The 16,747-nt window shown below is 40.6% G+C and overlaps 2 protein-coding genes across 3 annotated transcripts in view; one reads left to right on the top strand and one right to left on the bottom strand.

Moving 5' to 3' along the window:
- The window catches only part of ais (DExD-box helicase 52), a 30,518-nt gene extending 22,701 nt beyond the window's left edge, over positions 1 to 7,817 (bottom strand). Inside the window, exons 1-6 of one of the 2 annotated variants that reach the window (XM_076177587.1) lie at positions 7,486 to 7,817; positions 6,592 to 6,682; positions 5,167 to 5,315; positions 3,858 to 3,935; positions 3,418 to 3,562; positions 3,004 to 3,118 (exon numbers count right to left, since the gene is read on the bottom strand). In XM_076177587.1, coding sequence (XP_076033702.1) covers positions 3,004 to 3,118; positions 3,418 to 3,562; positions 3,858 to 3,935; positions 5,167 to 5,315; positions 6,592 to 6,682; positions 7,486 to 7,572 — 665 coding nt within the window. In that variant the 5' untranslated portion in view covers positions 7,573 to 7,817. Of the gene's footprint in view, positions 1 to 3,003; positions 3,119 to 3,417; positions 3,563 to 3,857; positions 3,936 to 5,166; positions 5,316 to 6,591; positions 6,683 to 7,159; positions 7,206 to 7,485 lie in introns of those variants that run through there. The other variant, XM_076177588.1, reaches the window with a different exon arrangement.
- A 7,062-nt stretch (positions 7,818 to 14,879) lies between these two features.
- The window catches only part of LOC143020808 (arylalkylamine N-acetyltransferase-like 2), a 15,984-nt gene continuing 14,116 nt past the window's right edge, over positions 14,880 to 16,747 (top strand). Inside the window, exon 1 of the mRNA XM_076177586.1 lies at positions 14,880 to 15,037. The gene's annotated coding sequence lies outside the window, so the exon portion shown is untranslated. The remainder of the gene's footprint in view (positions 15,038 to 16,747) is intronic.

Below are 16,747 nucleotides of genomic sequence, written 5' to 3'. Positions count from 1 at the left end.
TAGCCTTTCATTTGCTAATTGATGGTCAGGAAAATGTCTGTGTTTAATCATTCTTATGATAATGAACCCAGTTAACCAATATTAAGTAATTATTTATGTTTGTACATTATAATAATAGACAGAAGATAAATTTGCTCATTTATAGTAAGGAAAATACATTTGTTTCGGACAATTCTTATTTTTGTGATCCCACTTTAAATAAAATCAGTAACAAACTACTTATCTATCTTTATCAGTATAATCTCACATAATATGTCTTCGATCATAGTAAATAACATGAAATAGTAAGGTTATGTGGCCCTCCATACCAACAGAGTAGTGACTAGTGGCCCTTTGGGAAAAAAGGTTGCACACCCCTGGTTTAGATAAACATCTAAGCAATATGTTGTAATGCCTGCCATTCATTTGATATCATTTATTAGTTTGTTATTGCTTGTCTGTTCATTATTATTCATTTGATTATTAAAAGGTGGAGTGAAGGTGGAGGTAGAATGTAGATTGAGAGAAGCGAGTAAATGCCTTGGTGGTTTAAAGAGTGTAATGAGGAATAGACATTTGGGAATGGATGCGAAGAGGAGACTGTATGAAGGAGTGATTGTGCCAACAGCACTGTATGGGGCAGAAACGTGGAACATAAGAGAAGAAGAGAAGGAGATTGACTGTGTTTGAGATGAGGTGTCTGAGAAGTATGGTGGGGGTTACTAGGCTAGATAGTGTGAGAAATGAGGAGGTGAGGAGGAGAACAGGGGTGAAAAAGGATTTGGGAGATAGGGTTGATGAAAGAATATTAGGATGGTTTGGACACATGGAAAGAATGAGTGAAGAAAGACTAGTAAAAAGAGGTATGGAAGGCAGATGTGGAGGGAGTGAACATGAGGGGACGTCCTAGGATGAGGTGGATGGATGGGGTGAAGGGGGCTTTGGGGAAAGAGGGGAATGTCTGTTGAGGAAGGAAGGGAGAGGACGGGAAGACAGAGGTGAGTGGAGAATGGTTGTATATGGATGATGTTGTGACTGCATGAGGAGGAATGGGCGGGGAAGTGGGGGGTGGGGTAGTATGTGTGAGTAAATTTTGACGCAGCCCGAAGGGATTTCTCCCCGTCCTCGCCTTATATGCAAAGGGGGACGGAGAGGGGGGGGTCGCCGATTAAATGAAGCGGCCTCGCTGTGGATGTACTGTGTCTTGCGACACTGCTTCTGACCCAGGGCGGTGGGCAGGGTGCAGGGATGACCTGTCATCCAGGAGGTGCTCAGATGAGAGGAAGGGTGGGAGGGGTGTGGAGTGTATTTAGGGATGAAATGGGTGGGAGTGTTTTTATGCCTTTCCCTTTTTGGCTACCTCCCTGGAAGGGGGAAAAAGCCTTGGTATATGTATGTATGTATGTATGATTATTTATTATCAGTCCATTTATTATTATTTACTATTTACCCATTTTTTTATTAACTTTACCTATTTACTTATTTTTATTTATCACTATTATAATTTTTTGTGGAGGGGAGTGGAGTGTATTTGGTGATGGAATGGGTGGGAATGATTTTATGCCTTTTTCTTTTCGGCTACCTCCCTTGTAAGGGGGGAAAAGCCTTGGTATATATATGTATGTGTATAATTTTTTGCATGCGACCTAATTGGTCCAAAAGGTCTCCTGTTTGTCATGCTCCTCTTTTGTAATCCTTTGTAATCATGTAAGGATAAGGAGCAGAAGGAAAAGGAGGAGATGGAGAAGGAGAATGAGGAGGAGAAGGAGGAAGAGGAAAATGAGGAGGAGAAGAAGTGTCACTGGTTTCTGGCTATCTTTGTGAAAAAACAGAGGAAAACAGCATCAGCTGATAGAGAGCTATTGGGCCTGGTTCAGCACTGCACCTTCTGTCAAAGATGACAGTGTTGACGGGTTCAGAAGATGGATAGAGGAGGTGATAGTATTCTCTCCAATATTCACCTCACACAACCCAACCTACTGGCAAACGTAATCATCCGTCCTACTATAGGGTTGAACTGAACTGAACAAAACAGCCTGGCAATGGCCAAAATCATTGAGTCCATCCTGAAAGTGAAGATGTTAACTGAAATAGGTATAATACTTTTGTTAACGGCATTGGGTGGTGAATGCAGGTGGAATGAGTGTGTGCCTTGGCTATCTATTTACTGAGGGCTTTTTCCTCCTTTACAAAGGAGGTAACCACGTCAAAAGATATTTACCCCTCTCCACCCATTCCACTTCCATCCACCGGACCTTTCATCTTAGCTCCTAGTGGATGAAGGGTCATCCCTGTATCCCGCCCACTGCCTGGGTCAGAAGCAATGCAGCAAGACACAGCACATCCACAGCAAGGCCACTTTACTTAATCGTTGACACCCCCCTCTCCGTCCCCTAATGCAGAAAAAGAGAAGATGGGGGGAGATTCCTTCGGGCTGCGGCAAAATATCATTCACACATAATCACTCCCTACCCCCCCCCCCATCTCCCTTTAGGGGGAAAAGGGACTTGGTATATAGATAGATTATGATGATGATGGGAGAGAGCAAGAGAAAGAGAGAGAGAGAGAGAGAGAGAGAGAGAGAGAGAGAGAGAGAGAGAGAGAGAGAGAGAGAGAGAGAGAGAGAGAGAGAGAGAGAGAGAGAGAAGAGAGAGGGAGAGAGGGGCGGTTTTGGAAGAGAGAGAGAGGGAGAGAGGGAGGAGAGAAAGAATAGAGGGAGAGAGAGAGAGAGAGCCAGAGACGAGAGAGAAAGACTAGAGACGAGTGAGAGACGAGAGAGAGAGAGCGAGAGAGAAGAGAGAGAGAGAGAGAGAGAGAGAGAGAGAGAGAGAGAGAGAGAGAGAGAGAGAGCGAGAGAGAGAGAGAGAGAGAGAGAGAGAGAGAGAGAGAGAGAGAGAGAGAGAGTCGCACGAGCTAAATACAGTAACCTCATGGATGACAAGATAAAAGGATAAAGGCTTCCCTACCCCATTGGGATGTAATCGTTCGTTCGTTCAAAACAATTATCCCAACAATCTCATGTACCTGTGTATCTGCTTGGCAAGTTCTCGAGTGGGGGACACCACAACGGCGCGAAAACCCTTTTTCTGGGGACCTTTCAGGTGGTGAAGTATGGGAACAAGAAAAGCAGCAGTTTTACCTGAAAAAAAAAATTATATATATATATATCAAGGGCATGTAACCTGAGTCCCCCTACTTTCCCCATCCCCTTATCTGTACCCCTCACTACCTCATTTACACCTGTACTCTAACTTCACCGTGCCTCCCTATTTTTTAGACATTCTGCATGACACCCATCCAACCCAGGTGCCTTACCTGTTCTCATCATTTTAATAACTGCCTTCACCTCATCTGGTAATAGGATTTCATGGGCAAGAGCAGTCATTTGATCTATAAACAGACTAAAACCACAAAAATAATTTTTTTGTCAATTCTGACCTGACCCAGTGGGGGCACATCCCAGAAAATCCCTCGACCGAAGCAGAATTGGCCAAGCTTGCATTTGTATAGGTGTTGGTGACATATATCCTTGGGTGATGAGGTTTGTCACTATTGTCTCACTGACACCATACTCTTCTTTCAGCTATAACAGAAGAAAATAAATATTCTATATTAAAAATACTCAATTTTTTCCCTCTTTTTTCCCCCCCAATTATTACATGCTTTGGGAGGTGTCTTGGCATTAATGTTTTTGTTGGAGTTCTTTTGGCATGACTACAACTTCTATACATCAAGTGTCTTAACCAGACATGCCCTTGTATACAGCCACCAAGCTCCAAGTATAACATATATTGTTTAAATATAATCTGCTCAACTTGTACAATTATCAATTAATGTTATACTCACTGACTTACATGAAGATATTTTGACAAACTTACTTTTTCGAAGTTATCACAAGGTTCTGGAATATCACTTCCCCACACATGAATTCTATTCTTGTTCCTAAAATGGTTAATCTGTGAACAGAATAAGTACATTAAGACTTAATGATGATGATATGGTTTAACGTCACAAACTCCCCCCTATCGGAAGGCTAGGATGGTGCCCCTCACAGAGGGCTTTATAGCGTGGAATTTAATGAACCATGCCCTTGGTTCAACTTCTCCGGTGGCAGGATTCGAACCGCCATCTCCTCAACCTTCGCTGCAAGTAATGACACCCTATCCTGCTCAGCCAGTGAGCTTCCTTGACTTAATACATCTATGTAATTACTAATAGGTTTCTTTCCCCTTATAAGGCAGGTAGTATGGCGCAGCATGTACCCATTCCCACTGATGGCACTTGTATCCTTCATCCATTTGTTCCCCTTTTATCTTAGTTCCTTTAGAATTAAGGTCCAACCTTATCCTGTGCCCACTGTCTGGGCCAGAAGATATGCAAGAGACACAGTAAATCCACAGGTGATTATGAGACATTAGGCCCTGTCACACAGCACATCCACAGTTGATTAAGAGACATTACGCCTTGTCACACAGCACATCCACAGTTGATTAAGAGACGTTAGACCCTGTCACACAGCACATCCGCAGTTGATTAGAAGACGTTAGGCCCTATCCAGAAACTGAGCAACAATTCCTTGGATCCACATCTCCTGATAAGAGGTGAGGGTATCGGTACATTCTCAAGACAAGCACCAAGGGGGATAACACTCTTCTATTTCTTGCAGGACCATCACTAGCAGGCTCTCCCTTCTACTTTATCAGTATCTGTCATTTCAAATTATTTTAGTGATCACATCTACTCCTAGACCCTCTTATGCCTTTTTTGAGTAAAGGCATAAAAGGGTCTAGGAGTAGATGTAATTGATGAGGGAGTATGTGTGAGCAAAAATCTGACCAGCCCGAAGGGTTTTCTTCCCATCTCCTTTTCTGCATGTGGGGACGGAGAGAGGGGGTCACTGATTTAATGAAGCGGCCTTGCTATGGATGTGCTGTGTCTTGTGACACTGCTTCTGACCCAGGGCAGTGGGTGAGATGCAGGGATGACCTGTCATCCAGGAGGTGCCAAGATAAGAGGGAGGGTGGAGGGGAGTGGAGTGTATTAGGGACGGAGTGGGTGGGAGTGGTTTTTATGCCTTTGTCTTTTGGCTACCTCTCTTATAAGGGGGGAAAAAAGCCTTTGGTATATGTATGTATTACATCTACTGATAGAACGGCCTCAACCGTGGAAGAATTAATGACAACATGCCTCTTCCTGCCGTATCTCCTGAGGTGTCCGTTTATGTTTTCTTTTTCTCTTACGACGCTCTGACGGGATTTTTGTAGATACTCCTTCGATGACCTGCAAACCAGTTTCCGCCAGTTCTTCCTTTGTGTCTGTGCTCTCTCCATCACTTCCTGAAAGTATGCGTTAATTATGAAAATCAAAATCCCCATACCTGGGGGGCTGCATAGTCATATGCAGTTGATACTTTTGGAACTTAAGCGACACCCGTAGAGATCCAAGTTGCATAGCTATCTACGTTTCAAGACAAATCTTTACTCGTGGTCAAATGCTGAGTTAATGAATAGTGGCATTGTTGGTAAACAATGAGATAGGAGAATGCTGAGAGATGAGAAGTGTCACAGAGGAGTAACTCGAGCAAAAGTGAGATTGGAATGGGAGATATGGGTTTTTGTGAGTGCATACAGCCCTGGTTGTGAGAAAAGTTTAGGGAGAGAGTCTCTCTCTCTCTCTCTCTCTCTTTTTTTTTTTTTGTATTGATTTAAGAGAGTGTTTAGAATCCTGGGAGGAATGTAAATATAGTTATCTGATAAGAACTATAGTAGAGAAAAGCTGTTAGAGATGTGTTTAGACAGGGAGACAATGACAGCAAACAAAGTGTTTAAAGCAGCAATGACTGCAACAGCTTTGTAGGGAAGAGGCCAAACGCAGAGTATGGGAGTCCAATATATTGGACTCCCATACTCTGCGTTTGGCCTCTTCCCTACAAACACAGTGTTTAAAAAAGGCAAGCACAAATGGGACATGGTGGTGGATGGGACTATGTAAATGTACGCAAAAGGAGGATTGGGAGAGTTCTGGTTGGAAAAGCATTCATGGGAGAAAGCAGGGGATTATCAGAGAATAATAAAGTGGAACAGAAACCAAGAGTGGAGATAAAGCAGACGGACAGAAAAAGGGAGACAGAATACCACACCCTGAGAAAAGTGCAGGAGTGGATTAAAAAATAAATAAATAAATAAATAAAATAAAATAAATAAAAAGGAGAAGAAAGGTATAGTTCATGAAAAAAGTGCTAAACTGCACAAAGTTAGTATGAAGGATAAGGAGGATGGATGGGAACAGAAGGTGAGGCAGTAAATGACGTAATGAAGAGGTGAAGGGTGTAGTAGAAGAAACAAAGCAAACATGAAGACTAGTTGCAAAGTAGAACTAAGGAGGCAAATGAAAAGTACATCAGAATAAGAGAAGCAAAATGACAAGTTTTGAAAACAGTAACTCCGTTGTCCATTTTGCAAGACCACCATAAGTAGGTAGCCATCATTTGTCACAATGAGTGTGATGGGAATAGAAAATGATAGGGCTATACGAAAATATGAGATACAGAATGGTTTGAAAAAGATACAAGAACTACCACTTAACATGTCACAGGAGAGATCTTTACTTCACCTTCATTATTTTCCAAATTTAAGGGAGCCTTCTCTGGTAACTGTCCACAACCAAAGTTCTTTAGCTCTTCTTTATTCCTCTCACATTTCAACTGAAATAGATTAGAAAATGTCATTCACACAAAAAGTTGGGTAACTAGTATAGAAGAAAAAAAATTATAGCTTTGTAGACATCATGAGGAATGAGTGGGGTACATGAGGATGCTGGTGTGGGCGTCTTGATAATATGTGCTTTGTAGTTGTACATGAGTTACACCCCAGATTCTGTGAACTGGTTTGATAATATTTTCTGGGTTTATTATAATTATTACTCAGAGTAAGAGAAGTACAACAGTGACTTTGTATTTTATAATGTGAGTAGTGTGATACAAATTACATATGGCAGCCAATGCTGTGTGAGAATTTGAGTCATACTAAAGTGGTTGATGTGCAATGTGCCCCCACCTTAGAGACCCTACAGCCTAGACCAATCTAAAATCTTGTGTTTTCTTCTGCCATACAAAATACAGGCATGGCTGACTTCATTCCCCATGATACCCCTACATAAGCCCCCGTATTGTTACCCTTACCATTACAAACAGCTCTCAAGGCTCAGTCAATTTGTTCTAGTCATGATCTGTGGCTGTGAAGCGGCACTCCTAAATTAAATGGAAACAACAAGTAAGTTTGGCCTTGTTCTACTTTGTTTTGGTTAGGTTATGTTAGGTGCTACTTGACAACTTAAGTTTCATGTTAAATATCCTTTCTTATGTGTTTCTGGGACTTTACAAATAATAAAACCACAAAACATGATCAAATATAATAAAAATAGCACCTTTCCATGCAAGTTGAAGTTCAGCTGTTCTGAACTCAATAAAACAGTTGTTGGTATCTACACAGCTTGAAATCAACTTACTCCAAGTCTTTGGAAGTCATCTTTAAATCTCTTGTGATCAAATTTAACACCGCGGGTTAACTTTTTGAAAATATCGTACGAATTCATTTTCACGGACCCCTTTTACATGTTCCGCCACGTTCCTCCGAATTCGTCTTACGTTTCTCACTTGCTAAGTTATCATGCTTGTTTGTTTACATTCTAACTACGGCGGTACAGCTTTCAAATTATTGAAAAAAATACTTTTCTTCTAAGTAAAATGTGTAAGTACAAAGATATATTCTTGAAGTTATATGTTATTAGGAAACTCTGATTTGCTCAGAGAAGACCTGACACGTCGATGGCAAATAAAAATTAAACTGGTGAGGTTACCAATCAGGCAAATGTGTTGACAAATAATAAGCAGGATAGTATCAAAATAACATGCTAGTAAAGTGCCCGAAAGTGTGGTTCGTGTGCCAAGCATGCAGTAGGTTATATGCAACTGGTGTTTTAGGCTCCTCGTAGAGTTAGATCAAAGTTTTAATTTGCCTAATGAGGGCGCTTCAACTATATCAGGTGGCAAGGAGCACCAGGTTGATATTATTTGGCTGGAAAGAGAGGAAACGCTTGCGAGTTTCTGTCGCAGCGTGATGAACAGCAACTTAATATTTGTGGTACTCCCCCAGGTAGGTGTAGCTCCTCCTTGGGGATCGGTGCCATCTGCGTAGAGCTGATGGCCAGGGGTAGTTGCTGCTGTTTGGCCCCCAACTCTTGGGGTTGGGGGGTGGTCCCACGACGTAGACGTTGCAGCTAATTACAGGCTGCACAAATACATCACCTACAGACCATTTACACCATGAAACAAAAGTCCTCAAAGTCAAGGACCACCTCGACATGAGAGGCACACAAACACTTGCTGCAGCCACCACAAACACATCACACCCGCTACACTACATAGCAGAACACCCACACACACCAAGAAACATTAAAACTACACCCAAAGACCTTTATTACACACAGATACTCTCTTCTCTTCCTCCACAACCACCAAATACCAGCCTCCGGAAACATATTCATAATCATATCACTCACCGCTCCATTAACACACTGAAAGACAACACACTGCTGCATGCCAGACCCCCTGATATCCACCCTTCTGAATCCTCTCTCCCACGTAAGGACAGAGTCCACTTGGCCAGACTGCGATGCGGTCACCACCCAGCACTTCTAAGCTACCAGAAGAGGCTGGACAACCGTGTTGTGAACAGCTGCCCAGGATGTAACACTTCACCCCATACCATACAACACATAATGGAAGACTGCATTATACACAATCATGCACGCAAACAACACAACATACCACTCTATAAAGGATTTGTGGGAAAACCCAGTTTCGGCCGTGGCCTTCCTTGGGGAGACGGGACTGCTCGGACAGACAGTCTAGGGAACGACAACAACAACAGCAACTTAATATTTGTGATTTCTGGTTACACGAGGTGTCACTTTGAACAATTCCGATAGGCTGATGAGAGACAGATTATGAAATATTTTGTATCAGTAAGTCAGTCCTGAATAGGCCTAGTCTTCCCTTAATTGCAAATAGGTTGCGCTAAGTCTGCTAGGTAAAGAAATGCATGTTATGATTTTGGTTAGTCCATCAACGCTGAACAGACTCCAGTAGGTAGTCTATAATAAATCCTGTATTCCATGTGCAATGAACAAAATCAATGACAGAGCGTATGTCGGAAATTAGAAGTCACAAACGAGGGTGCTGTGTCACATTGCGAGTTTTAGAAGGTTGGATGTAATGCCCCTGGCTTTGTGGGGATGGGATCTCGGCTTAATATCAACCATGACACCAAAATCATTACGAGGTGAGGCAGTCTTATTAGGAAAATCATTAAATAGCTCCTGGCACAGATGGTTCGCCTGGCCACGTATAAAAGAGGTGGACACGTTTGGGGCCGAACGAAAGACTCCAGGAAGGGGCAATAGAAAATACATATATCTTTGACATCTCGTGTTGGACCATGATATGATTTGTTGAGGTGGTTTGTACGGGCAGGTTAAATTTGCTTCAAGGTGATTCAAGCGTGTGGAAATGTTCGTTTTTTTACGTCGTACACACAATAGAAAACAATATGGATGACTATAGTTAAGTAAACTGTGCCCGTAAGTAACTTCGCTTTTTAAAGCAGAAAACTTTTTATACAAATAACAATGTTGTTTTATTTTATATTATTAATAGATATTTACCCGAAATTTCCTTTTATCCCGTAAAACGTAATATGATAATATCATCGATTCTATTTCCAATAAATCAGAAGAAAAGTACGAAGAAAAATATATACACATGATATTTCATATTTATAGATAGTCTCATCGTTGTAAATTACTCTTTGTATCTTAAATTGTTATAGACAAGATAAGCAAATAAGTAGTACAAATGTATGAAATTTTAGTAATTTGAGGACTACGTTATATGACCGTGAAGAAGACGACGGTAGTGATAAATGTGATTGTAATAATGGTGATAATTTTTACTGGCGAAAATTGTGGTGACACTTGTGTGGTCAGAAAGCCCAGTAGTCAGAAAATTGGTAAGATATACTGTAGCAGAAAGAAAAAAAAAATTCGAAGAAAAAATTCAGTCTCAGGCCTAGGAATAGAGGAGAAAGAGTAGTTGAATACGTTTTGTTGAGGAAAATTTTCAGTCTCAGACCTAAGAACTGAGGAGAAAGAGTAATTGAGTACGATGACATTCTAAACAGAATATGAGGTCAACAGACAAAACCCCAATCAGTGAATAGGTTAAGTTAGGTTAGTGTAGGTTATATCCTCGCCCCAATTTTCCTATTGGGTCTTTGTCTGCTATTCAGATTGGGGTTTTGTCATGTGATTCACCATGGTCTTGGATCACGTGTTGGACTCGTGATCAACAGCTATTTCCCTCCCGGAAGATAGCTCAGAGCTCATACATAACCGATCTATGGATAATGCTGAGATCTTACACGCACACACACACACACCCAACTCCCCGCCCACCAGAGTTGTAGTAACGACTCCAGCGCAGCGATACTGAAATTTTCTCAGCCCTGCGCGGGATTCGAACCCGGACCGCCGTAGTGGCTGTATACCCTGAACGGCATTTGAATGATAACATATCCTTCATATAATATACTTAATAAAATATACTAGATAGAATATATAAAATGTTTCATAAAATACATGTACTGGGCCTTATGAGTGTAAGGCGGACTGCAATGAAAGTGATAATATAATTTTCTACCTGGCAACTGCAAACACCTGTGTTATTCAAACTAAAAATAAAAAACGAAAAAAACTCTCCTACTTCAGGATCAAGGAGACGATAAGCTTAATCGGAGTAATACCAAGGTTGTTTGTGACTATTGAGTGAAATAATGACATGTAATAATTACCCCCACACACACCCCGTCCCCGCAACAGAAACAGCGACCTTGAGTAAAGGCGTCACCACAATGGACCATTTTCCCTCCGACTGTTAAAGCAGATCCGCAAGCCGCAGCTTCCAGGGAGGAATCTGATATACTGGAGGAAGATAATTTTCATCCAGCATATCAAATGACATTCTATGTAAACTGCCGAGAAAAAAAAATAAGATTGTTTGCTATTGTGATTTTACGGCGGATTTTATTGTATTTATTATTATTATTATTTTTTTTATTGGAGGGCGATATCTCTGATTCATCTGAGGTTGAAGGAAAACTAGCTCAGTGTGATAGCCCCTCAAACAACCCCGTGTCCACTTGTACGAGAAAAGTAGAAAAATAACGTATAATCTTCGAACCTGAAAGACAAGGCATAGAAAAAAGTCGTGTAATCGTTTATCTGGAATGGATAAGGTCTTTTTTAATGAATTTAATATAAAAAAATATCAATAATAAGACGTGGACGTTGTAAACACCATAAACGCCAGAGTACCATGTCAAGATAAGCAGCCCCACATAGTAGCAACCTTAGAAATGAGCTTGTGAATATATATCGCCCCAACCTTGACGATCGGTTAGGTTAGGTTAGCTCAGAATGAGCTTCTTAACTTCCATACCATGATGCCTACGTAGGCGTCATGAGTTATCTTGATTCTATTTATTTTGTGGTTGTAGATGAGTGACCCCCGATTTCTGTGAAATGGTTTGATCGCATTTTCTGTGGCTATTAATATTCAGAGTGAAAAATAAATAAATACAGCAGTGACTTTATATTTCATAACGCGAATAATGTGAATTATCGTACAATATACTCCTATTGAGAGGTTAAGCTCAGCCCAAACCGCCAAATATTAGCTTGTAAAGATAAACAATCCTCAAATTCTCTGGGAATGCAGATCTTACTCCAGACGCTTTTCTCACAGGACATTTTGATACGCGTACATTCCACCACAAATATCGAGACAATTTTGTTTTCGCAACTGTCAAACGACTCGGACATTTGATTTTTGGTGCCGTCAGACGATTTTATTCAGGCGTGGGGTTTACCAATGTGGTGCATTGTATAGCTCAGCATGAGAAATGCAATAATAATAATAATGATAATAATAATAATGATAATAATAATATTGATAATAATAATGATAATAATATATAACAACAATGATAATGATAATATATAACAATAATAATAATAAAAAACAATAATGATAATAATATAATAATAACAATAATAATAATAATAATAATAGAAATAATGATAATAATAAAAATAATAATAATAACAATAGTAATAATAATGATGATGATGATAATAATGATAATACAATAGGAAACGAAGGCATACAGTCATAGGGATGAAAATAAAGCAAGTCCATCATCGGTTCTCGTACCTTTACCTCACCTCCTCTAGTTGTTTTTATTCATATATATATATATATATATATATATATATATATATATATATATATATATATATATATATTTGTATATCTATCTTTTTATGGACTCGCGGGGTTATCACCCTCCATCAACCTCAACCTTGATGCGCCCGTACTATTTCATGTATTTATGCATAAAACAGGAGTTGGTGTTTACTTTATGAAACTGTTAAGAGTGGTGGTGGCCAGAGATCAGGAAGGGAGGAACGGGACCCTCTCGAGCGTAAGGAAGCGCCAGGGGGAGGGTCTACCTTCAGGAAGCTGAGGGGGTTGCCCTCTACCGGCTCACTGGATCACAGTTTCGGATTTGTGATCGACAGTGATTACCCTCCCGGATGAGAGCTCAGAGGTCATATATAGACCGATCTGTGGGTAATACTGTGATCTTGCGCGTGCGCGTACACACACGCACACATACACACACACACACATACAAGTACACAACTCCTTGCCCACTAGAGTTGGAGTGCCGGTTAGTAGTGCAGCAAAGTTACTTTTTCAGCCCTGGGCGGGACTCGAACCTGGACTGCTGAACTAGCGGTCGAGAATGGTGCCACTGCACCGCCGAGTATGTGATTCACCATGGCCATGGATCACGTGTTTGACTCGTGATCGACAGCTATTTCCCTTTCATAAGAGAGTTCAGAGCTCATATATATGACCGATCTATGGGTAATGCTGTGACCTTACAAGCACGCACACACACACACACACACACCCAACTCCCCGCCCACGAGAGTTGGGGTAACGACCCGCAGTGCTGCGTTACTGAAATTATTTCAGCCCTGGACAGGATTCGAACCCGGACCGCCATAGTGGCGGCCGGGAACTCTACCTCTGCTTCATCGTGTCGTGTATGTGTGTGTATATATATATGTATATATATATATATATATATATATACACATATATACATAGATAGACTTTATTTGGCAATGAATCAATGTACATGAAGTGCAAATAATGACAAGAACACAGTTCGGAATAATAAATGCAAATTGCCGAGGATAACACAAAAAGCATGTACGCTTATTTCCATTGTGGTCCTCATCAGATTGTTATTCTACACTAAGTCACACAGACTGCATACGTAGGGGGTTAAGGGGACCACATGAGTAATACCAGTCAGTACACATATGACACATAAACATTGTTATAGTTTTGCTAATATTACTAAAATGTTTGCACACAGGAATACTGAGACAAAAAAAAAATTGAGCACCATCACAAAAAGGAACATTGCATTAAGCAAAGGAACAACAAAATAATGTTAAACTGTAACAAAACAGTATGAGTGAGTACTATATCAGAGTAGTACCATTAATGATATACTGCATTATTCTACGGCTGTATCAACATGTATGAGTGAGTACTATATCAGAGTAGGACCATTAATGATATACTACAATATTCTACATCTGTAACAACATGTAGTTATAGTCAATGCTACACTGCAGCTAAGGTCACCTATTAATTAAATCTAACAATTAACCTGAATCTCAGGACGGAGTGGGCAATTAGTATGAGCACTACGGAGTAGTACATTATAACCTTAAGCACCAGAGGTAGGGTACAGGGGACCAGTACTCGAATGAGTAAAACAACAAGGAGAACGAGGAAAAAGGTCAGATCATAACTGTTCTCGGACCCTACCTGAGACATATACCATGTTATGACTGGCAAAACAAAGGTGGAAACCAATTTGTAAACATCAGTCATTGTTATACTAAACTAAACTTCTGAAGAACAAAAAAAGAGGGGGAGGGGAGGTCAGAACAGTTATGAGTGAACGCAGATTTGGATGGTATTACACCTGCGAGCCAGCTGGAGTTAGTTGGTCGGTCGGCATGAGAATGAAGGCAGGTAAGGGTGGTTTGGATTGGGTTGGGTGAAGGGAGGGTGTGTGGCGTGTTACCTGCCTTCCTCTCTTTCCCTTTCCTTTCCTTTCCTTTCCCTGTGCTCTTCTGATGCTGCTGCTGCCGACGACCCCCGCTGCGTACGTGCTCATGATCTAAGCACACTCGCCACGGATCCTGCGAGCCAGCTGGATGTCCTTGGGCATGATGGTAACACGCTTACATGGATAGCGCACAGGTTGGTGTCCTCGAACAGACCGACTAGGTAAGTCTCTGAGGCTGTATATATATATATGTGTGTGTGTGTGTGTGTTTCATTTACCTAATTAGGCTAATTCCCTTTATTACATACATGATAGGAGTGACGCTGAGCGGGGCTCTCTCTGTGTCTTCAGTGATGAGATGCACGTGTGTGTGTGTAGAGGAGGTGGTAGGGAGGTAGAAGGAGGATGTTTAATGAATAAACAAGACATGCTCTCCCTCACGCATTCTCTCTCTCTCTCTCTCTCTCTCTATATATATATATATATCTATATATATATATATATATATATATATATATATATATATATGAATCCATAGATACTGATGAAGATTATCCCAATGTCGAAAAACACCTTTCAAATTCGGATGCTGCACATTAGATTACAATTCTTCTCTTGTGACATTTGGCACCTCCCCTCTTTCTTTAATATCACTTGAACGCGCAACTTATATCCCAGTGGTCGACATTGCCGCACGTGAGTTCGTGTTTGACCTCCACTTGAGTTAAATTAACTGTTAAGGAGCTCCCAGCGCCAAATACTGATCTAGTGTTTGTTATCTGGTAAGTTTATGTTGGTCATTTAGAAGGTTAATCTGGGAGTGCAGCATGCAAGTGGCTTTAGTATATATGTATTGGTCTATAGCAAGGGTGGGCAACGTTTTTAAGTCTGGGTGCCAAATCTTTGACGCAAATTGTTTTGCGTACCAAATCTTTGATGCAAATTTTCTCGCGTGCCAACCGGGTAAAACGATAGGTTTGTATACGAGCATGGGCTCCTTCCCTTGACCTCGTAGGGCCCCGTTCCTCGCCCCCCCCCCCAGCGCAGCATACCAACAGTTATACAAAAGAAACTGGTGATTTATCAGTTATTTGTTTTAAAGTGAACCCTGCCAGGGTTTCGCGTACGGGAAAAAAGTCGTTAGTGTGCCAGGTTGTGGCACGCGTGCCAAAAGTTCCCCCACCCCTGGTCAATTGTAAATAGTCGATTTACGCGATGTAACTATTACCAGGCGAATATATTCAGTCGAGCAAAAGTCCTACGTTTCCAACTTGTTACGTCATCCTCGTTGAATGTGCGGGTCAATCTACTATGTATCTATTCAGGCGAGTAAAAAGGTTATCACACTGGGCTACTTTTCCTTCAACCTCCAGAATTTTTCCCGGCGTGAAATTACTTTGGCAAACTATTTTGATTTCTCAACAATTGACATAGAATGTAATTTGATATGCAGGAGGAAATTGATTACTTCGCGAAAGCTTTCGGCTACAAATTTGCTCCAACCGTCGGAGATAAAATAGACCAGTGTGATCACGCCGGTTATTTCGTTCATCCATCCTGAAAGACTGTTGTGAATTTGAAAGAATAAAAACTAGGAGACGACCTCGCTTATAATATTCTAGACTTTCCTAAGTCCACAGTTTAACAATTTGTCTAATATTCGTATTCTAGATTTGGCTTCTCTTAGTTCGTCATTTAGCTTGTGAGTATAGAAAGCAAAGGTGATTTGACATTTGGAAATTCGAAAAAAAAAAAAAATTGTAACCGAAGTCGTTCCTACTAAAAAAAAAAAAAAATCACTCAAGTAACAGGTGTAATTCACGTGTTGGTCTCGTGATCGACAGCTATTTCCCTCCCGAAAGAGAGGTCAGAGTTCATATATGAGCGATCTATGGGTAATGGTGTGACCTTACACGCACACACACACTCCACGAGAGTTGGAGTAACGACTCGCAGCGCAGCGATACTGAAATTATTTCAGCCCTGGGCGGGATTCGACCCCGGATCGCTTTAGAGTACAGCCGGGAACTCTAACCACTACGCCACGAAGCTTAAGTTTTGTGTATGAAAGTAGTGTGATTGGAGGTAGGGCAGAACTACAAAATAGCGAAATTGCGGTTGTTTTCCTGAGGCGACTTTATTCCTGACAAGTTTTTTTTCTGATGTTTTTGGCAAACATGGCCGACCCTCACCTCTATGTCAAATGCTTTGTTTTGCCATTCCCACACGTAATAGTTACTCTCTGGAGTGGATATATATATATATATATATATATATATATATATATATATATATATATATATATATATATATATATATATGTATATATATATATATATATATATATATATAATTTATAAAACAAAACAATTATTTTTCTTTAAAGGAAAATAAAGAAAAAAATGAAAATCCTCGCAAGCTTATTGGGGGTAAAAGTATTAATAGTAAGTTCAAAATAAGAAAAATACATTAATTAAGAGAATGGACAGAGA

This window comes from Oratosquilla oratoria, chromosome 40 (assembly GCF_046742065.1).
Source record: "Oratosquilla oratoria isolate Oo_2021 chromosome 40, ASM4674206v1, whole genome shotgun sequence".
Lineage (NCBI taxonomy): Eukaryota > Metazoa > Arthropoda > Malacostraca > Stomatopoda > Squillidae > Oratosquilla > Oratosquilla oratoria.
Note: the sequence above shows the minus strand (reverse complement) of the source record. Positions and strands in the feature narration are given on the sequence as shown.